At 50.0% G+C, this 22,732-nt stretch overlaps 1 protein-coding gene across 1 annotated transcript in view; it reads left to right on the top strand.

The window, feature by feature from the left end:
* The window catches only part of WDR19 (WD repeat domain 19), a 637,672-nt gene that overhangs the window by 313,786 nt on the left and 301,154 nt on the right, over positions 1-22,732 (top strand). The window contains exon 20 of the mRNA XM_086963976.1: positions 22,592-22,701. Coding sequence (XP_086820102.1) covers positions 22,592-22,701 — 110 coding nt within the window. The remainder of the gene's footprint in view (positions 1-22,591; positions 22,702-22,732) is intronic.

The following is a 22,732-nucleotide window of genomic DNA, read 5'->3' as shown; positions in this document are numbered from 1 at the left end:
AGTGAGCTGTGCTGGCCTGGCTTCCCTCCTGGTCACAGGAACAGCAAAGGGATTGCGCTCGTGAAAGTCAAGGATGCAAAGGCCTCTATCCAGCATCACAGCTGATTTTCGTCGGTAGATTTGGGAAAAAAGCACACCAAAGGGCATGGTGTAACTATTTTACGATGGCGCCGGCAAGCTGCCAGCGCCAACCTAAAATAGTTACTAAATTAGCTTCAACAGGAAGCTCTAATAGATATCGAGCACCTGCTTTATTTTATCTATTAGAGCTTCCTGTTGAAGCTAACTTAGTAACTATTTTAGGATGGTGCTGGCAGCTTGCCGGCGCCATCTTAAAATAGTTACAACAGGCTAGGCTTCAACTTTTGCCCCCGGATCCGCCGCTCGCGGATTTGCAAATTCTCGGTAAATTCGCGGGAGTTCGCGGATCGCGAATTTACTGAAAATTCGCAAAATCCGCGAGCGGAACGGATTTTGCGCTCACCCCTAATGGCGATCTATGCAACAGTGTGTAACGCTGCAGCTCTACATGCCAAGAACAAATGCATACTGGTAAGTAGCATTTTTGCTTACCTACTTTCTTACAGTGTTCCACAAATGTATTTTCCACAAATTTATTTTCAGAAATGAAATCAGGGTGTGTGTGCAAAAAGGGTGTATACATAGTTTTGTGGTGTGTAAAGGATCATAAGAATGGTAATTTCAGCAGAGGGATCCTTCCCATCATCATAAAGGGAGAAACATTCTGGTTTGTGAATCCCTTCAGACGCATTCCTGCAGAAGGGTGATATTGTTAACTCCTGCAACCCTTCTACATTAGTGAGAAGTATGCCAATGTATTTTGTACTCTGTTTGTTTACTCTGATCTCAATTTCATTGACCCACGCTCCATATTCCTCCTCAGTACACAAAGGATAAAGTTAAATTTAAATCCTGAATATTAACTAAATTAATTCAGTATCTGCATTACAGTAGGGCCTGAGGTTAATAGATTCCTTAAATAGATAAGGAGGTTCTCAGCTTTGAGTAACATTTTGTCCTCTAAGATCTCTACCATTGAAACCCAGTGACCTGCTCAGGGTCTCTTATCTCTATTGTAATTGCAAATAATAAAGAGACATCCTTGTCTCGCCCCCTTCTTCTATGGAAAGTAGGACAATAGTGTCCCCCCCACCCTGCCCCAGGCATGCATCCTTGAGTAGAGTGTGCAGATGATAGCAACAAATTGAAATCCAAAGCCTATGTATTCCAGAAGTGTGAAAAGGTAATCCCATGATATACTATCAAAGACTTTTTCTAGACTGAAGTGCAGCGGCTCATTCATCCTCTGACCTAATCAGAGGTCTGACGGAATTTATGCCCAGTTGTCCGGTGTGGCATGAAGCCACTTGGTCCTGGTGAATCAGGTTAGATATAATTGTAGTGAGGCCCATTACCATAATCTCTGCAAGGATTTTTGCATTTGTATCAATCAGGGAGATTGCTCTATGTCAGTCTCTCCTCTCTGAAGGGGTTTCGGTTTCAGTATATTTACTATGTGTGCCTCTCTTAGTTCTAGTGGAAGACTCCCCTGGGCTCTGGCACTCTCAAAACAAATCCAGAATTGGTTGCTCCAGGAGGATGTACAAGACATTTTTAGAATTGGATCGGGAATCCATTTTGTTGTGGGGATTTACCTGAGGTTATCTGTTTGACAGCTTCTATAACCTGTGATATGGCTATGGGCCCCTCAAGTTAAGTCAATTCTGTAGCGAATGGTTTTGGCATGGATGTAGAGGTCAGATAGACAGATAGGTGGTCTTGTTGACTTGTGGTATTCTTCCAATAAAGTGAGCGATAATAGAGTTCAAATTTGTTTGCTATTTCATCTGGTTGTGTATTGAGATTCTTATCCCTTTCTAATATCTGGTAAATGTATCTAGACTCCTCCTCCAGTCCTCGCCAACCATGTCATATAGGCCAGGTTCTTTCTAACTTGTTCAAGGTGCAGTTGGCAGTCTGTGTAATTGCTATTCTGTTTTCCCCCTCGGCACTAAGGAGCTCCTAAACCAATTGTACTAAGTGTACTTTCTTTTGGTGTGATACTATGCTAATAATCTTACCCTGAATTACTGCTTCGTAATACGGTGACATGTTTTCTTCCAAGGAGTCCCATACCTTCTTGTTTTTAAGTCACCGGGGGCTCATCCATCATCTTTAGGGGCTAGTCAAGGGTTTACCATAAAACTTAAATTCAATAGGTACATGGTCAGAAAGAACCTTGGCAGACAGGATAACACTTTTAATTAGCTTTAAGTCCGTGGTAGGTGTAAATAATAATCTGATAGAGACTTCTAGCTTCAGGTTCCTTACCTTTGAATTTCCCAGGCATACGGTTGGATCTGGAAACTTTTGCTGAGCATTACCCCTTGCGTGCACCGTTGAGTGGCTCCATTCAGCTCTGCGTGACGTCATCGGCGTCGGTAGCATTGGTTATGAAGTCGAGGTACCTATAAAGGCACCACCCAGGAGCGCATACCTCAGTTCTTTTCTTTCCACGCTAGTTAATCGCCGATCTGGGAAGAGGTACTCCTCTGCTGCTTTTGACAGTTTTTTTTTTTACTTTTGTCCATCTTCGTGTGCAAGGGATGTCTTCGAGGGAGACCGGTTTCAAGCGGTGCAGTGCCACTGCATGATGTCGGTTACCATCCCCTACCTCGTCTGTCTTTGGTGTCTCGAGCGCGATCATGACTCAAAGGCATGCTCCGACTACCGGGCCATGGCTCCAAAGGCCTTGAAGGAGCAGGCAATGATGATCCTTGCAGCTCGGCAGTCAACACCGTCAAGCGAGACTCCATGAAGGTCTCGGTCCCAATCGAAGAAGAGGAGGTCGCTGGACCGCTCTCAGAGCCCTAAGTCCTCTTCGTCCCATTCGAGGTCCTCAGGACACTCAGGGAAGAGGCATGAGAAGAAGAAGTCCAAGTGGGCTTCATCTTCACCTCAGCTGTCATCCGTCGACGAAAGAGGTAAGGAGCACTGACGCTTTAGGCACGGTTTCGAGGAGCCAAAGCCTGGGTCTACTTCACGCCTCCCTCCCTTCTGACGAGCCAGAGTGACCCCCGCTCAGATAAAATAATTTTACAAGGCCATGCGTCGGGTATTTGAGCAGGCCCACCCCACTGGTGAGCCCTGCGGGGTCAGAAGAGGTCCCATCGGGTTCAACGCCATAGGCTCCGGCCACGGCGCTGGAAGGATCTGATCCCCGATGCGGGTCAACGCTGGTCATACCAACACAACCTCCTCTGTCGTCGGACTCGGTGCCTGTCGCTGCACTAGTGCCCATCGGTGGTGCCAGCCCCATCCTCATCCCTGACGACTCAACACTGATTCAGATGTCAATTGAACCCAGGGCTTCTATGTTGTAGTCTGAGCACTTTGAGGATGTGCTAGGCTCAGGAGAGGAATAGGAGGATCTATGGACTCTTTGGAACACCAAGATGGCTCTGTGGAGTTGGACTGGTATGCGGAACTTATGGAAGCCCGTGGACTGGACACTTCTCCAGATACTGGCATGCTCTCTCCACCAACAGTGGCTACGGAGGAGGTGGCATCCTATGACATGGTGTTCAAAAGGGTAGCTAAGGTAAATGGCCAGAACTACCCTCAGTGCAGGTAAGGACTAAACTCCTGACCGAAGTGCTTCAACTTCGGGCTTCCACTTCTGAACCCCTTTTGCCCTTAAATGAGGCTCTTACAAACGTCCTTCTTGGCATGTAGTCCAAGCCTAGCACAGAGGCTCCAGTGAATAGGATGTTTGCTCGCCGCAATCGCCCAGCACCTGGTGATTTGAGGTTCCTCAGCCAACACCCCACCCCAGAGAGTTTAATGGTGCAGGCCTCTACTTCCAAGGGCGCATTCCCTTCCTCCCCTCCGGACAGGGAATCCAAAAGGTTGGATGCATTTGGGAAGAAATTGTTTTCTTCCTCCAGCCTGGCATTGCGGTCTGTGAATATTGGGCCGTTTCTCCCACTCCCTTTAGGGGGACAGTTGTGCAAGTGTTGCCGCAAGTCCTGGAGGAGGCACTGACTGTGCTGTCCCAAGCAGTCAAGGATGCTAGAGATGCAGCAAAATTCACCATTCGGTGTGGCCTAGAAAAGACAAATTCGCTGGGCAGATCGATTTCAATCACAGTGGCTTTAAGGCGTCACGCCTGGCTTAGGACAACTGGCTTCTCATGGATATGTCCTTTGAGGGAACTTGTCTTTTTGGGAAGAAGTCAGATTTGGACCTGGTCAGATTCAAGGACTCTTGAGCTATGGCCAGCTCATAGGGCCTCTCCTGTGCTCCTTGTGGCCGATCTTCCTTTCACTCCTTTCGTTGTAACGGAAGGGTTTCCAGCAGCGTCAGCCCTATCCCAGCCACTGTCCTGTACAGACTACCCAAGACCTGCGAGGACGTGGACGCGGTGTATTCCAATCCAGGAATGGAGGCCAGAAGTCATCGGCCACCCTGCCCCCGGCAGCCACAGCCTTCAAGCACTCCTAGTCTGAGTCTGCAAGACCACACTACCCCAGTTGGCGGGAGAATACATCACCATCTCTCCCACTGGAGATCCACAACATCGGACAAGTGGGTCTTGCAGATACCCCAGTTGGTGGGAGAATACATCACCATCTCTCCCACTGGAGATCCATAACATCAGACAAGTGGGTCTTGCAGATCATTCAAGGAGGGCTATTCTTTGCCTTTCCTTTCTTTTCCTCCTCCCATTCTGCCAAATCCGGAACGGCTGACAGAGGATCATCTGAAATTGCTCCAGGAGGAAGTTACAGCTCTCTTGTCCAAGGAACTATAGAAAGGGTCGTAGTTTCAGAAGTAGACAGTGGTTGTTATTCCCACTACTTTCTGATTCTGAAGAAGAGCATAGCGTTGCAGCCCATTTTAGATCTTCGGACCGTCAATCTCTTCCTCAAGAAGGAGAAGTTCATGATGCTCACTCTAGCTCAGGTTTTGTCTACCCTAAACCTGAAGACTGGATGGTAGCATTGGACCTGCAGGATGTGTATTTTCACATGCCCATCCTGCCATGCAACACGTTTTACCTGCTGTTCAACGTAGGCTGCTAACACTTTCAGTTTACTGTGCTCCCCTTACGAGTGCCCCTTGGGTGTTACCCAACATGATGGCGGTGGTCGCGGGGGGCGTGGCTTGGGCGCCGATGGCGATGGTCGCCTGAGAGCTCGGCTCCGGGACTAAGCCCGAGATTATCCTGAACATCGGTGGCTGAGGGGCACCCCAGACCCCGCATTCGGTTGAGCGAGGCGACGACACCCTGCCGGGGGCCCTGGTGGAGTTTGGACGGGGGTTGTTCCGAAGAAATGCCGAAGTTTGCGGAGTTGCGGAGTGCGACCCAACATGGCGCCCGGATTCCTTTGTCCCCCTGATCGGAGCTACTGGGCTGAGGAGGTCTCGCGGGTGTCGACTGGCACCTGGCTTCACCATCCCCGGTTGTTTTAGACATTGGACATTGACAGGCTCGGACCTTCTACAACGGGTTCATACTCGATTAGCCGACAGGGCGGGTGCCCACGCACTGGAGGGCACCGGGAGTGGGTGCCCTCTGCTCCGGGTGGTGGACCGCATCGCGACTCCGCAACCAGCTACGATCTCCTGCCTAATCCAACTATATGGGAGGCGCGACACTCTGGCGCCACGGATCAACCGAGGAAGTTGGAGGCCCTCACCCCGGAGCTATAGTGGGTGAACGGGCCTGCCCAACCAGGCGACGGTTGCCTCCGCCCCTTCATCGGTGCCCTCGGACAACGTGGCGGTGGCGCGAGCCGGAGCGGCGGAGTCCCTACAGGCTCTGGAGAAGACGATCGCCCATACCCGACGTGAGAACGAACTCCCGGGAAGGTCGCGATCGACTCCTGTACACGGAGACGCATACTCCGGGACACCCACGGAGAGCCCCTGGCAGCATGGGGAAACCTAGAGGAGCCAAAGGATCCAACCAGACCACCTCGGACTCTGAAGCCCAGGACAAGGAAGAGCAAGGAGACCCAAAAGGACCTGGTGGCGCACCACTGCAGCAACAGTTCGACCGTGTACTGGAGGCGATAGAGGCTACTCGGTCGGCCCTCCAACAGGACATTGCTCAGGTGGCGTCGGGCCTGGGCCTCCTTAGGGCAGACCATGGTAAACTCTCAGACCGGGTCAAGGAGGTGGAGGGCACGGTGAAAACTTTGGAACCGGCGCAGAGAACCTTGGCGGCGACGATAAAGGATGCCATGTCCCGAATCGAGACCCTCGAACGGAGGGCGGAGGATGCGGAAGGCCGCAACAGGAGGAACAACATTCGAGTGGTGGGCCTGCCGGAAAAAATCGAGGACGGCGATATGGTGCGATACTTGGAGACCTGGCTCCGAGACACGGTGGTCCCGGAGGGGCTGTCCTCCTTCTACACTCTAGAACGGGCCCACAGAGTTCCAGCACGACCCCCACAGCAGGGACGTACCCCAAGGCCGGTGGTGGCGCGGTTGCTACATTTTCGGGACAGAGACTTGATCCTAAATGCCGCCAGGCACAATGGCCCGTTTCAAGTTGCGAACAGTCAGGTGAACATCTTCCCTGACTACACCTACGAGACGCAGCGCAAGCGGTTCTCCTTCCTGGCGGTTAAGCGTGAACTTCGAAGTGAGGGCATCCAATATTCCCTCCTATTTCCTGCAAAGCTCCGCGTCATTGTCGACGACAAAACCCAGTTCTTCGACACCCCGGAGGAGGTCTGCGACTGGCTTGACCTGTATCGGACAGGGAAAGATGGGTTCGGCGCCTCGACCCAACGGGAGGATGAGCCGGAACAGAGGAGGCGATCCAAAAGAGTCAGGAATCGCCGCGGCCGCACGGGAGGGCCATCGACTGCGGAGACATCATCGGAACGGAGGGGAGTGTTGGAGGTTCTGTCGGAACTGTCGGGAGCAAGAGGCGAAACCCTCGAGGAGGAGGAAGAAAACCCGGGTGCTCAGGGGGCACCGTCGGACTCGGAAGACTCAGTGGCAGACAGCACCCATACACCGGTGATTACACCGAAATCGGTGGAGGACCTTTTGGACGGACAAGGGTAACGGGGTATGCTGCCTTGTTTTGGGTGGGGGCCCGGCAGGGGGGAGGCGGTTGCCGTTCCCTTTTTAGCCGACATCGGTGGAGAAAGGGTTGGGGGGCCCCTGCTCTTGCCCCGGGAGGTTTTGACACCGGGGGGGGCTTGCTATAGTCCTGGTGGCCTGGGCGACGAGGGCCCACTGCCTCCGCCCAGCCCGCACCTGGCCCATAAGGCCTTCCTACGGTGGCGACCGTGGGACTAGTGGGGGTTTTGGGGGTTGATATACGTCGAGGTTTGGATGGGATCTAGATGGTGCAGTTTGGGTCCTGTTCTGGGGTGGTTGGGGGGGGGCCTTGTTGATTCTTGGGTAGTTTGGTTTTGGTTGGGGAAAATGGCCGCCATCAGCGCTGGGAGGATTGATGCTTTTTCTTTGTGGGGACCCGAACGGGGAGGCTGTGCAAGAACACTCTGGGACAATGGCTGATGTTGCTAACTTGAAATGTGTTACTTGGAACGTGAGGGGGCTTCACACTATGTCCAGGCGTCACAAGGTCCATGCTTATTTAGTGCGTAGGGGAGTGCAAATGGCGCTGCTGCAGGAAACGCATCTGAACAAGGCGGAAGGGGCGGCGCTTCAGCGTAGGTGGCGAGGGCAGGTCTTCTCCACGGCGTACTCTGCTTATGCCAGGGGGGCGCTAATATGGATTAGGGCAGGAGTCCCCTTTCAGGTCACGAGGACAGTGTTGGACCCGGAGGGGCGTTTCGTGGCCATCTCAGGCACCCTGGGAGGGAGGGATCTGAACGTTTGCTGTGTGTATGCTCCTAATGTTGACCAGACTGCCTTCCTTTCCAGGTTATCGGGCTCGCTGGCCCACTTTTTCGCCGGGCCCCTCCTGCTGGGGGGAGATTTTAACTCCGTAGTGGATGTGGACATAGACCGCTCGCATCCCCCGCTCCCCGATTCCCCGGTCCGGCGTACGGCCAAGGGTCGTCAAGATTGGCAGACCCGCTGGGGATTGACGGACATTTGGAGGGCGCACCACCCCGCGACTAGAGATTATTCGTACTTCTCGAGCCTCCATGAGCTGCATGTCAGGCTAGATGGCTTTCTTGGTTCGCCCGAACTAGTTTCGGCAGCGGTCCGGTCGGAGTACTTGTCGCGGACCATCTCGGACCATAACCCCCTCCTACTGGACATTCGCTGGTTCCCCGGGACGCCGGCAGTACCCACCTGGAAGTTGCGCCCCGAGATCCTCGAGGACAGTGTCTTCAAGGCGGACCTAGGGGAGAGAATCACGGATTATTTTGCGTCCAACGGCGGTTCCGCGAGTACTAGGGCGTTCGAATGGGACGCTTTTAAGGTGGTGGTGAGGGGCTACTGTATCTCTAAGAAGGTGGGCATGAGGCGTGTTATCCTGGCTGATTTAGATACAGCGGACCGGGCACTCCGCGAGCTTGAAGTTAGCCGTCCCGGACACCCGGAACTGCAAACACAAACGGTAGAGGCGAGGGAGAAGGTAGCGGAGGAGGTCGAACGGCTCCGCTGTTTTGATTATAAGGCCTATACGGTCCGGTCTATTGCGGAGGGAGACAGGTCGAGCGCGTTGCTGGCGTGGTTGGCCAACCCCACGCGCCAGTCCCAGACGACGACAAATATGCGTAGGGCTGATGGGACCGAGGTGTGCACCCAACCGGAGATTCTTAGTTGCTTCCGGCATTACTACGAAAGTTTATACCGTAGTCGCTCCGCACGTGACCCAGATCGGCTTGATAACTATCTTAGCCCGCTGGAACTCCGCACCGTTGGACAGGAAGTGGCGGACACCCTGGGTTCTGATATCGACCTAGGGGAGATCCGCGGGGCCATCAAACGGATGGCGAGAAACAAGACACCGGGCCTAGATGGCCTCCCGGTGGAGTTCTATGCAGCTTACGCTGACCTCTTGGCCCCCCGGTTACTGGTGGTCTACAGGGAGGCGAAGAGGTTGGGTCGTCTCCCTGGCTCGATGTGTGAGGCGTTGGTGGTTCCTCTCCTCAAACCGGGCCGAGACTCTTCCGACCCGGGGTCCTACCGTCCCCTATCCATGTTGACGGTGGACTACAAAATATTGAGCAGCATTCTGGCCTCGAGACTGCTGGGACATATGAGTTCCCTAGTGCATGAGGACCAGGCCGGTTTCATCCCACGGCGGAATACGACAATGAACATCCGAAGGCTGTTCCGTTTGCTTGGGGAACCATTCGTGGATGCCCCGTCCCCGGTGGTCTTGTCGGTGGACCTGGAGAAGGCTTTTGATAGCCTGGAGTGGGACTACCTATGCACGGTATTACGGAGATTCGGCCTCGGGGAGGGATTTGTCCAATGGACCGCAGTCCTCTACGCTTCCGCTTCGGCCAGGGTTAGATCGGGCCCTTTGATTTCATCGCGATATCCGGTGGAGCGTGGCACGCGGCAGGGGTGCTCCTTATCCCCGCTTCTTTTTGCACTGGCGGTGGAGCCACTGGCGATGCACCTTCGCTCGGGAGCCCATTACACGGGCTTATGGACGGCGGCGGGCCCGCATTATGTCTCGCTCTATGCGGACGACCTGTTGCTTTTCCTAGAGGATCCGGTCGACGCTTTGCGGGGAGCGGAATTAGCGCTAACGGAGTTCGGAGTAGTCTCGGGTCTCCGAGTGAACTGGTCTAAGACCTGCCTCTTCCCGATGCGCAGGGGTACCCCTGCTCCTGCGCTAAGTAGGGAGATCAGGTGGGAGCCCGACTGCTTTAAATACCTTGGGGTATTTGTGTATCACGACCAACCCGACCTCCTAGATGGGAACATTGCCCGATGCATGCGAGCGCTCCGAGGTTGCATGGACTTCTGGGCCACCCTGCCGCTCTCAGTGGCGGGACGCATTGCCCTGCTTAAAATGGTGGCGCTCCCCCGGCTATTGTATTACTTCCGAACCTTGCCGATCTGGGTCCCACCGGCCACGTTTCGTCGCCTGCGTTCTATGGTGGTCGGGTTCCTCTGGGGAACGGGCCGGCGGCGGGTGGCCCTCAATACCCTGATGAGGCCAAAAGACGAGGGGGGGCTCGCTGTGCCGGATTTCGAGAAGTACTATCTGGCGGCGCAGCTCCAGACCTACACCCAGGAGATAGCCAGGGAATTCAGAGGCCCGGAAGACGGTAGGGGGACGGGTATAGCCAGGCACGTCCTCTCCTTTATCGCGCTGCGACAGCGCTTGGTCCTACGGGACTTATCGCTGGAGGAGCGGACTATCCGACTATGTTGGAACCGGGCTCACGCCAGAGGCCACTTACGGACGCCATATGCGCCTGAAATACCGTTGGGGATGCTGACGGCCCTCCCCCACGGAGGGGATTGGTCACGATTGGCGGACTGGGAGGATTCGGGCTTACAGCTCGTCGGGGACCTATACGAGGACGGAGCGCTCCTGTCCTTTCAGGATCTCATTGACCGCTTCGGGATCTCCAGGGGCGACTTTCTGCTGCACTCGGCCATTGTGCGAGCAATCCAGGCGCACTGGCAGAACGGGCTAGAGGAACCCCAATTGTCTCAGGTATGCCAATATGTGATGATGTCGGCGGGCACGGTGAAGGCGGTCACTTGCCTCTACGGCAGGTTGATTACTGAGGGGTTGGTTCCTCTCGCCACATTGAAGTCCCACTGGGAAGAGGACATTGGTAGGGAGATCCCGGAGACGACCTGGGCCCAGCTGGTGAGGCGTGCCTGGAAGGGTACACGTAGCGCCCGTTTCCAACTGGTCCACTATTATGTTCTCCACAGAGCGTACCTGACCCCGGTTAAGATCAGACGTTATTTTGCCACGGCTTCAGCGGAATGCCCTAGGTGCCCGGCTCAGGAGGCGGACCTTCTACACATGCTATGGGCCTGCCCAGGACTGACGTCCTACTGGCAGGAGGTAGCGACGACTTTGGAGGAGGTGACGGGGAGGCACTTATCATTCGATGTGGCGGTAGGGCTCTTGCACTGGTTTCCCCATACCCCCCGGAATAAAATCTCCAGTAAATTTATCGACCTGGGGCTCCTACTTGCTAAGCGAGAGGTGACCAGGAACTGGAAGGCACGGGCTGGTCCTGCAGGCAGCAGATGGCATAGTGAGCTTTTGAAATGGGCGGCGGGTGAGAGCGCGCTAAGATACCAGCTGGCTTGGAGGCAGGGTAATGAGAAGGCGCAGGAGGCCGCGTTAGAGTGGGAAACGCTGGTGCAGGCCCTCAGAGATTATTGTACCCCCAGCGACTCCGAAAGTGATGAAGCAACTCGCCCTGAGTCCCGATAAACATTAGCATTGACAGCACTATTACCTTCCCCGTGGGTCGAGCAATGGATCCTATGTAGATGAGCTCCCTGGCGCTGATGGTGGGGGGGGTGGGGGAAGGGGGGGGTTCCACAGTTAACGGGTATTTCGAGGGGGGGGTTTTATTTTGGGGGTTTTGGGTTTGTTTAGAAAAGCAGATGACGGACAGTGTGTTATCCGGACCAGCTCCAGCATTCTACTGACCCCAGCTGCATTTGCCGCCCAACCCCAGGGAGATGGGCTAATTGGCTGTGCACAAACGTTGTGGAGGGGGGTCGGTGGGCTTTCTTGTGTATACGTGGTTCATAATATAATGCTGGTCGCTATTGTATTGATTTACTGATTCCTGCAATAAAAATATATTTAAAAAAAAAAAAAAAAATGATGGCGGTGGTCGCAGCTCATCTGCACGGGTTAGGGGTGTCAGTCTTCCCCTACATCAACGACTGGCTGTTGAAGGTGTCCTCGCCCCAGGCAGTCGTCTCACACCTTCAGACTATGGCGGATCTCCTGCTTTCGCTGGGGTTTTCTATAAACGTGCCAAAGTCACACCTGACTCCTTCTCAGACGCTCGCTTTTACTGGAGCAGTTCTGGACACAGTGCAGTTTTGTGCCTCTTCTCCCAAGCAGCGAGTCCAGGTTATGATTCCGATGTTGCAGCCTCTATCCTGGATTTCGGTGAGACTGTTTCTGAGGCTGTTGGGCCTCATGGCCTCCTGCATCCTTTTGGTAAAGCATGGCAGGTGGCATATGCAGGCTCTAAAGTAGGACCTGAAGTTCCATTGTGAACAGCATCGAGGAAATCTCACAGACATATTCCAGATCTCGGATGGAACTGCGAGAGAGCTGCAGTGGTAGTTGACGAACCACGATTGGGTCAGAGGCAGACCCCTCTCCCTTCCTCAACCAGAATTCACATTGGAGAAAGATGCGTCACTTCTGGGATGGGGGCGGCCATCTGGGAGAGGAGAGAGGAGAAGATCAGGGGAAACAGGCCCGTGGCGGAGTCAAGGCTCCACATAAATCTGTTGGAGATCCGAGCGATTCGATTGGCATTGAAAGCATGTCTTCCCTCTGTAAAGGGGAAGCTAGTGCAGGTGTTCATAGACATCACCACCACCATGTGGAACTGCAAAAAGAATTGCGGGGTGGGGTCATAGACGCTTTGTCGTAAGGCCATGTGTCTCTGGACATGGCTGGAACAGCAGGGCATAACCCTGATGCCTCAACACCTGGTAGGTTCTATGAATGCCAGGGCGGACCAACTCAGCCTTCGATGCCTAGCTGATCACAAATGGTGTCTCCAGTCAAAGGTGGAGCAAGGTCTCTTTCAACACTGGAAAGAACCTTTTGTGATATTTGTGAGGGTATTTCTAGAGCGCGACGTTCGCTCCGGAGGGAGCATCTTGGCGCTAAAAATCCTGGGTGACCTGTCCTAGAGAAGGAGGGGGGAATTAGATGGCTGCCTTGGAGTAGTCATCAGAGAGGTTGAATATCCAGGTCTTTAAGAGCTTTCTGAAGGGTTTTTCAAGGGTCTGTTGTCTAAGTGTTTTGGGCAAGCTGTTCCATGCTTTCGTGGCCAGAAAGCTTAGGGTTTTTCCGCCCTTCGTCTTCAGATTGTACTTAGCAGGGAGGATGAGGTTGTCATGGGACGAGCGAAGGGAGCGACTGGGGGTGTAGTGGGGAAAGCGTTTGGAGAGGTATCTAGGGCCGGATTTGTTGAAGGCACGGAAGGCGATGATCAATATTTTAAAAAGAATTCTCTTGTGAAGGGGCAGCCAGTGTAAGAATCGAAGGGCTGCGAAGATAGAGGCTCTGCGGGGTAATTTGAGGACCAGTCGCGCGGCTGTGTGAAGCACGCTTTGGAGTTTCGATAGCGTGTTCTTTTTTGCCCCTGCAAGAAGGCCGTTGCAGTAGTCTAAGCGTGAAATTATAAGCGCTACTGTCACAGTTTTTCTGGCGTCGATTGGAAGGAAGTCAAAAAACTTTCTAAGTGATTTGATTATTCCGAAACATTTGCCGGCTACAGTCCTGGCATGTTGGTCAAAGGAGAGGTCTGAGTCAAAGACGACGCCAAGATTCCTGGCCGATGTAACTGTCTGAGGGGGAGCGACTGAATTGTCTGGCCACCAAAGGGCTGGGCAGAAGGAGGTGTTTTTTCCAATCGGAAGGATCTCTGTTTTACTAGAGTTGCATTTTAAATGGTTGCTGTCCATCCAGCGGAAGACTTCAGTTAAGCAATGCTTGAGGTTGAGCTCAGCTTCAGTGGAGTTGTCCTCTAGTGGCACAATGAGTTGTGTGTCATCGGCATACGAGGTTACTGGTATGCCGAATGATTCGATCAGGGACAGAAGTAGGATGAGGTAGATGTTGAAAAGTAGGGGACTCAGGATGGACCCCTGCGGTACACCTGAGGAAACCGTCTTCTCTTTGGAATGGAAGGGACCAAGAGCGACAGTTTGTGATCGGTCGGTGAGAAAAGACTTTATCCAAGATAGAGCGGAATCCGAGATACCAATGTCCATTAGTCTGCTGATAAGGATGGAGTGGGAAATGGTGTCAAACGCCGCGGTTAGGTCGAGAAGGATGAGAATTGAGTTTTTCCTCTGATCTTGTAGTAGTTTAATGGTATCGGACAGTTCTATCAGTGCTGTTTCGGTCGAGTGTTTAGGACGGAAACCCGATTGTTGAGGATGGAGAATGTTGTTATATTCCAGGTAGCGTTTGAGCTCTAGATAGACTAGTCGTTCAGTTATTTTTCCCAGGGCCGGGAGTAGTGAGATCGGGCGAAGATTGGTCAGGTCTGTCGGGGATTTGTTGGCCTTTTTCATAAGGGGTTTGACAATACCCTTCTTCCATCGGCGGGGGACAGATCCTGTGAGGAGCGACGAGTTAACTATGTTGTTGATAGTAGGATTCAACACCTCGATTAGTTGGTGAAGTATTTTGGGAGGACAGGGGTCAGACAGGGAGCCTGATTTGCAGGCCAAGATAACTTCTCTGGTTTGCGCTAGGGTGACCAGAGAGAAGCTTCTAAGTTTGCCGACTCGAGAATCCGGGAGGGGGGGAACGAGAGAAGTATCTGGAGTGGGGAAGTTGCTATGGATGGAGGTAATTTTGTCTTCGAAATAATCAGAAATTTGGTCACACAGATCTTGAGATGGGGGTATTTCTGGTAGGAGTGCTTTGGGCTGAGTGAACGATTTTACTATTGCAAACAGCGTCTTTTGTTTTTGACTGGAATCTTTGATGGCGTTAACGTAGAAAGTTTTTTTGGCCGATTTGATTTTTGAAAGATAAGTTTTCCTTATTAGGATATAGGAAAGACGATTGTCCTTATCATATGTCTTGCGCCATTTACGTTCTGCCTTCTTACATAGTAAATGAGCAGTAGCTAGGTCAGGTGTGAACCAGGGGGCATTGATTTTGGTTTTTTCCAGAGAGGTACAGAGACGTTTGGGAGGGTTTCTAGATTTCATTTCATGTGAGATCCAGTTATGGAAAAGGTCGGCGTCGATTTCGACGTTCCCAGATAAGTGGGAGATTGAGATTGCAGGAGGGGTTTGAGGCTAATGTTATCTTGGACCTTTTTCCAATTGATGGAGTTGGTAAAGTGAGAGTTAACTTTATTGCAGGGAGGTGGATGCATATTCTTAATGTGGAATGGGATCAGGAAATGATCAGTCCAAATCTGTGGAAGAGGGGGCAGGGTGGTTAGGGAGGAAAGGTTGGTGCACACACCATCGAGGGTATGACCTAGCGAATGCGTAGGTAAAGTGACGTATTGCTGGATGTTGAACATATCAAGGGTTTGGGAGAAGTTGATGGTTTGTGCATCGGATTTGGATTCAAGATGTAGGTTGAAATCCCCGAGTAAGGTAAAATGTGGGTATCTTAGTAAAAAGTGTCCCAGGGAATCACACAGTGAGTCAAGAAACTCAGTGGCATTGCCAGGCGGGCGATAAATAAGACCACCTGAAAAGGAGGTATGTTCATTCAATTTAAAAACCTAGGCCTTCTGTGTTTTTTAAGGGCTCTAGATTGAAAGTATGGCAAGGGAAGGTGTTCTTAAGTATAATGGCGACACCTCCGCCTCTGCCCTTAGCTCTGTCTTGTCTGCAAAATGAAAAGCCCTGGGGTAGGTAGACGGCAATATCAGGATTGCTGTCTTCCGTTAGCCATGTTTCGGTTATCATTAGGCAGTCAAGATCGGAGTCATAGATGAGGTCATGTATATCTTGATTGTGCTTGCACATGGAGCGTGCATTAATCAGAGCTCCTTTGAAGAGATGCTGGGAAGCTTTGGGGGGTGATAGGGCGGCGGGTGTGTAGTCTGGGTGTTGAATAGTAGTCCAGCGGCAGAACTTACAACTGACTGTGCCGGCTAGTGTAGCTGGGTCTAGTTTGCAGGGACAGTGCTTGGTGCCCTGTAGTCGATAGAGGTCACTGGACAGGTAACTGATGTGGGAGGAAGAATGGGCAGAGTTTCCTGCGCCTGTCGCGGTCTTGGCGCGGACGGGCGCAGACGGGCTTGCCTTAGGCGCGCAAACGGCGCTCCCGCTGCGCTCGTCCGCTGCGCTTCCTATACATGCACATTTCTAGCAGAGGAGGAAAGGGCGTGGCCTAGCAGGTGGGCGTGGTTTAGCGCACACGCCTGGGCTGATGGCGGCGGCTGAAGGGTGATTAAATGCGCGACAGCGTTTAAATCGGCTGCGTGCAGTTAGCAGTATTTGCCTTTAAAAGCAGCAAGTTAGCAAGAAAGTGACACCACACACAAGTTTAAAATACGAACAAATATGCAATTATGGAGTACCTCCAGCTCCCGGCTTCCGCCTCAGGACTGGGTCAAGGATCAATGACAGGACGCTTGTTATCAGCGTTTAAGAAGGCAGTCAGGTGGGCGTGGCCTAGCAGGTGGGCGTGGTTTAGCGCGCACGCCTGGGCTGATGGCGGCGGCTGAAGGGTGATTAAATGCGCGACAGCGTTTAAATCGGCTGCGCGCAGTTAGCAGTATTTGCCTTTAAAAGCAGCAAGTTAGCAAGAAAGTGACACCACACACAAGTTTAAAATACGAACAAATATGCAATTATGGAGTACCTCCAGCTCCCGGCTTCCGCCTCAGGACTGGGTCAAGGATCAACATCATATCTAACCTTGGTTAGATATGTTTGTCTCCAAAGAGAACGGCCAGTGTCAGCAATACTGAGCGCTGGAATTTCCAAGGCGACTATCGCTCGGCGACAACTTTCGTCCCGAGTGGAGCTCAGGCCTGCTGTAAACCTTTCCACCTATACCACTCCTGCCTAGGGTTCTGAAGAAGATCAAGAGTGACCAGACCCAAATCATTCTTGTGGCTCCGGATTAAGTGAGGAGAGTCTGGTAGCCAGAGCTTCTGAAGAGGAGCATTGTTCCTCCGATCAGGCTCCCCCTCTGGGAGAATCTTCTGTCGCAGCAGCAGGGGAGGGTTCTCCCCCAAAGCTGTCAACTCTGCGCCTCCATGCATGAAGATTGAGTGGAGGCAGTTGTAATAAACTTGTTTTTTTTATATTTAGAGCGGAGGCAGTTTTAAGGGTTTTGACCTTCCTTCTGAGGTTTGTAATGTTATTCTGGTAGCCAGGCAGCCCTCCACTAAGATGGTATATGCCTACTGTTGGCAGAAATTTCGATTATACTGTAAGTAAGGTCTATTGACCCTCTTTCTGCTTCTCTTTCTACTGTACTGCTTTTCATTCTAGCCCTTGGCCAACAGGGCTCTGCTTTGGGAACTCGCAAGGATTATCTCTCTGCTTTGTCTGCTTTTTTGCTGCTGCTGACCCACTCTCTCTCTTCAAGTCTACTATTTTACTTATATTTTAAAAAGGGCTGGCTCACTTGTTTCCACCCACGCCCTTTGTTATGCCACTTTGGGACCTTAATTTGGTCCTCACCTATCTAATGTGTGCTCCCTTTGAGCCTCTATACAGTTGTCCCCTCCGGCAGTTGAACATCAGAACAGCTTTCTTAGTGGCGATTACATCGGCCCTAACGGTGAGTGAGTTGCAGGCGTTATCCTGCTCGCCTCCCTATCTAATGTCCTTTCCGAGCAAAGTGGTGCTTTGCACCCAGGCTTCCTTTTTGCCAAAAGTTGTGACCCCATTCCATCTGGGTCAATCCATCATGTTGTCCACCTTCTTTGCTCTGCCGCATCTCTGTAAGGAAGAGGAGCGTCTCCACTGACTGGGCCCAAAAAGAACACTGTCTTTCTACCTTAATCGCACAAGAGTTCCAGGTGGATGACCAACTCTTTGTGAGGTACATGGGAGCGAAGAAGGGGAGGGCAGTGCAGAAAAGGCTCATTTCTCTCAGGGTCTTTTTCTGCATTAAGATGTGATATGTCCTGGCAAAGAAGCCGCCCCATAAGGGATTAAGGGACCATTCCACCAGGGAAAAAGGCTGCGACTACGGCCTTGGCTCGGGGTGTCCCAATCCAAGACATCTGTCAGGCGCCTAAGTGGGCATCATTGCTCACGTTTGCAAAACACTACTGCCTGAATGGTCAGGTTTGCTGGGACGGGAACTTTGCCTGCTTGGTCCTGCAGGACTTTCTAGTTCAAGGTATCGGTCCCCAGCCCACAGCCGCAATGGTATGGCTTGGGTATCTAATTCAAAGGTAAGGAATCTGCAACTAAAAGTCTCTATCAGATGAACAAGTTACTTACCTTCGGAAACGCATTATCTGGTAGAGACTCTATCTAGCTGCAGATTCCTTACAGCCCCACCCATGCCTCCCCGCTTTGTGGACTAATAATGTAGGGCGAGGGTTATTCCACCTTTCAGGGCTCTAAGTTGCACACAACTGCATCAGTTACTTTGTGGCTCTGCGCTTCTGGTGTGGAAAAAACAAAAAGTATTAACGTCCGTGTGCCTGAGTGGGACCTATACAGGTACAGCAACATCATAACCAATGCTACTGATGCTGCCAACGTCACGCGGAGCCAAATGGAGCCACCTGAGGGCACGCGCAAGAGGTATTGCTCAGCAATAGTTTCCGGATTCAGCCTGACGCCTGAGAAATTCAAAGGTAAGGAATCTGCAGCTCGATAGAGTCTTTACCAGATAATGTATTTCCGAAGGTACGTAACTTGGTCGTCAGTACCGGTAAAGGATCTATGCACCTCAGAAAAGAAGGTGACCTCCCTTCCCGTGGGTGATAAGGGTGCTATATGTTGCTTAATCCCATACGTCTGTGATCTGAATTTTGGAAAATAGTTCTGGATAAATGATGTGAAGTGAATTATGTATTTGTGAGTCACGATGAGTATTCTTCCAGTTACAGGTTATTTATCTAGTTTTAGACATGGGTTTGTATGCTGGCATTGGCAAAGGGTATACATAATTTCTTGGTATAGTTTAACTTCTGAAAAGGTCAGTGACTTTGCTTATGGAGCACTGAATAACAGTTGAGTATTATTGGCACGTTTGTGAATCTTGATATTATGGTTGTCAAGGAGGAATGAAAGGATTAAAGGTGACTATGCCATGGATGGGGCTTTTTTGGAACTCCACAAGTCACTGGCGGATGATAGGAGAAGGAAATGTTTCTCTGGATAGTCTGTAATCAATCAGATAGAAAAGGAGAACCATTACGCATCTGTGTCTGTAAATCTTCCACTTATTGAGAGGATGTTGACGAGTGTGTGTGTTTGTGTAACTTGATGTAATTATTTATGCAGTAGGATTTTATATTATCTAGAAGAGAAGTTTTCATTTTTAGTGATGTTGTTTCTGGTATGTTGATACCTCCCAGGTACCTGGGGGTTGTGCTTTATGGATGAAGTTAGTGTATTTGTCAACAAAAGTAATGTTATCTGGGGGTTTTAGATGAGAAAAACATTAATTGATTATGAATGTGCAGATGTCGATTTGGCATGGAACTAGTTCCATGAGGAGAGGTCGGAGGGTGGTTCTTGGATAGGACAGTCCAGCAAGAACTTGTTCTTGACAGCCTGAAACACCTTTTTTTCAAGGTGGTTGATGAGCATATGCTGAATCTGATGGTATCAAGGACATTTGGACCATGAGCAGTAGCGGCGGTGAAACGTTGTTTCTATGCCTCTCCACTGTTTAATTTCCCCTACTAGTTTTTAATATTCTATTCCTTTCCTGTCTTTTTTCTTTTGTAGAACTACAATATAAATGACTTCTCCCATTCCAGATCTTCCGGACTCTTGGACTCTTCTTACTTCCTTCACCTTAACCTTACTTATTTCAACACCCTCCCCACACAGCCATTCCTTTACTTTCATACTATATTATTTTATCTTCCTCTGATCTTATTCTCTTGTGCTTGGAATCTTGGAGTCATCTTTGACTATTCCCCTATATTTACCCAGCTTGACTCCCACACTGGTTGTTTTTCAGTTATTCAGTAATAATCCCCCAAAATTCTAATTCCTCCTTTACTTCTATCTTACCTTGATTATTCGTTTTTGCTCCCCTCTGATCTTTTTTCATTCTACCTTTGATCTTCATTGGTGATCACATATTAAAATACTTTTAACACCACTGTTTTCTTTCTTTACATTCGTATCTTAGCTTAATTTTCTTTGTTTTATCTTTAAATGTATTCATGATCTACCACTTTCATGTTTGACCGCTCTTATTCGCCTCTCTGTTCCTTTATTGTCTTTATGGTATGCCTCCCAAATCTGTTATTTTCAGCATCCCAGTCCCTCGCAGTTGCATTCCTTTTCCATTCTGGATCGTACATTTTTAACCCAGGCTCCTTCTTCTGCAGGCTACTCTTTTCTCACTTTAATCTTAAGGAAAGGGTGCAGGAAGGGATCCAGAGAACGATGGAAAGATAGACAGTTTGATGGATTGATGGATGGATAGCTAGATGGACGGGGTGGATGAAGGAGCATGAAAAGAATGATCGAGAATGGGGGAGGATAAGGAGAAAGATGGATGACGCCTGGATGAATGGACATATAAAAGAGTGACTGGATGGTTAGCTGGAGCGAAGGATAGATGGATAGTTGGAGAGAAGGATGGGGTATGGGACAATGGATGGAGGGAATGAGCGATGTAGAGATGGATCCATGAGTAGAAGGGTTGATGGAAAAGGAGAAAAAAATTGATGCCTTGACAGAAGCATGGAAAGATGGGGTTGAACGGATGGAGTGATGTATGAGTGCACAGATGAACGGAGGGACAATTGGATGGGTGGACTGCGAGTGGGATGTATGTATGGATGGGGAGAAAGAAGGTAGAATGAGGTGGAGAAAAGGCAGAGTGAATGAAGAGAAGGAATGAATGATGGATGGATAGAGAGAGGAAGAAAGGAGGGAAATAAATGATCGAAGGATGGGGATAAAAGCAAGGAAATGAGTAAAAAGGATGATGGAGGAAGGCAGGATGAATGAATGGATGGAAGGCAGAAAAATGATGGCGAGAAGGGTGGATAGATAGATGGGTGGTTAGATGGATGGAAAGAGAGATAAAGAAGCATGAATGGGTGGCCACAGTAGTAGGACTTGACAAATGGGATTATTTCATGTGTGCCCATACAGAGCTACTTAGAAAGCCTCTATCTTTTTTGGTAAAATTCTGTGACAGGTGGGGTGTAAAATGAACTGTTACTCCACATTAAGGCTTATTCACAAAGTGCACTTGATAGTATGTTTAGTAGTGTTACAATAGTACTACTCGCATACTAAAAAATGCTGTTCACAAGCCTAAATGCGGAGACTTCAGTATCTCCTATATTTTATACGCTATATTTTATACATAGACTTTCTTATTTGTAGTGGATGTGAGGGGGAGTAGCAGGAAAAATTGAGAATATTTGGTTAAGAAAATGTACGTGATTTAGGAAGATAGGGAGGAGCCAAATTAGTAAATCTGCACATGTAAATTTTGTTTTGTGAATAGGGCTGTAGGCAACTGGGGTTTTATTGCAGTACCCCCACACACTTTTTGCCTGGTATCTGGTGTAACTTTGACTGAAAGTGTGCTGTGTTCCTTCTAACCAGGTCCCCAGCACCAGTGTTCTTCCCTAAACTGTACAATTTTCCATAATTGGTAAACCCTTAGGGCCCTTGTAAGTCCCTATTAAGTGGTACATCTGCTATCTAGGGTATGGAACCTAAAGAGGGTCCCTAATGGCTGCAGCGCGAAATGTGCCAACTGTCTGACATTTACTTACCTGCTTTTTCTTCCCATAGAACTGTATGGTGCGTAATTGTACACAATTTTTAACTGTTTGCTAACTTTGAGAAGTTCATAGGAAATACAGTACTTACCTGTGAACATAGTTCTTGATTTGAAAATATATATAAAAAGACTTGTTATTTATATAAATTGGTCTCTGATTTATTCTCGATTGCGCGTCTCATTTATTGCCTCTGTGAGTACAACAAATGCTTAGAACAACCCTCTGTTAAACCTAACTGCCCCCCCCACCACCACAAATAGAGCGTTACTATTATCTACTTTTGCCTCTGTAAACCAGTTGGGGACTCACTGGACTCTCTGCGCAGTGTACATCTTTTGAGGTGCCCTATATAGAGAGTCCGCTTCCTACACGGGCCCACTGTTTTCTAAATTCCCTTTGGGTGAAGCAAACCCCGAATGAGCGCCAGGCTGCACGCCCCATTTGCTCAGTGGCATTTGGTTACAAGTGGAGGGTATTTTATTTATCTGACTATTCCACTGCAATGCATGTTGCTAGTACTTAAAAATCAAATTTTGACAGCTTTTGACACACTCTATGGTCTGACCACTTAGTGGCAGAGTAGCCTCAAGGTAGATAATGTGTAAGCGTTTACAAACTTAGAGTAAAAAAGTCACCCTAAAGATAATGTTAATTTGTTGTAGGGCTCTTAGGATTACGCATCCAGTAAATAAGCATATTGTGTTCATGCTGGTGCTGCAGCATGAACATGCGCCTCATTAGATTAACACTGAAAACCGTTGTAGAATTATGTTGGTGTAAAATGCTATTTTGTCATGTATACAAATGAAAGGAGTGTCTTGGCATCTTGTTGAATGTCCCTTTCAGTCACTTTAAAAATGTCTACCTCAGCCCATCTGATAAAAGCTCTTTTAGCGGGCACATAGAACTTCTTGTACAGCATTATGCGACTTTCTTTTTGCAGAGTTGGTTTTCCATGCTCAAAATACAACTCCGTTCTCTTTTTTTCAGATGAGGCGAGATCTGCAGCACTGGGATAGTGCCCTCCAACTGGCAAAACGGCTGGCTCCCAACCAGATTTCTTTCATATCAAAGGAGTATGCCATGCAACTTGAGTTCACGTAGGTTCTTGGCGGTTAACGTGTGTTGGGT

The sequence above is a fragment of the Lissotriton vulgaris genome, chromosome 3_2 (assembly GCF_964263255.1).
Source record: "Lissotriton vulgaris chromosome 3_2, aLisVul1.2, whole genome shotgun sequence".
NCBI lineage: Eukaryota > Metazoa > Chordata > Amphibia > Caudata > Salamandridae > Lissotriton > Lissotriton vulgaris.
This window is presented reverse-complemented; position numbering and strand designations above follow the sequence as displayed.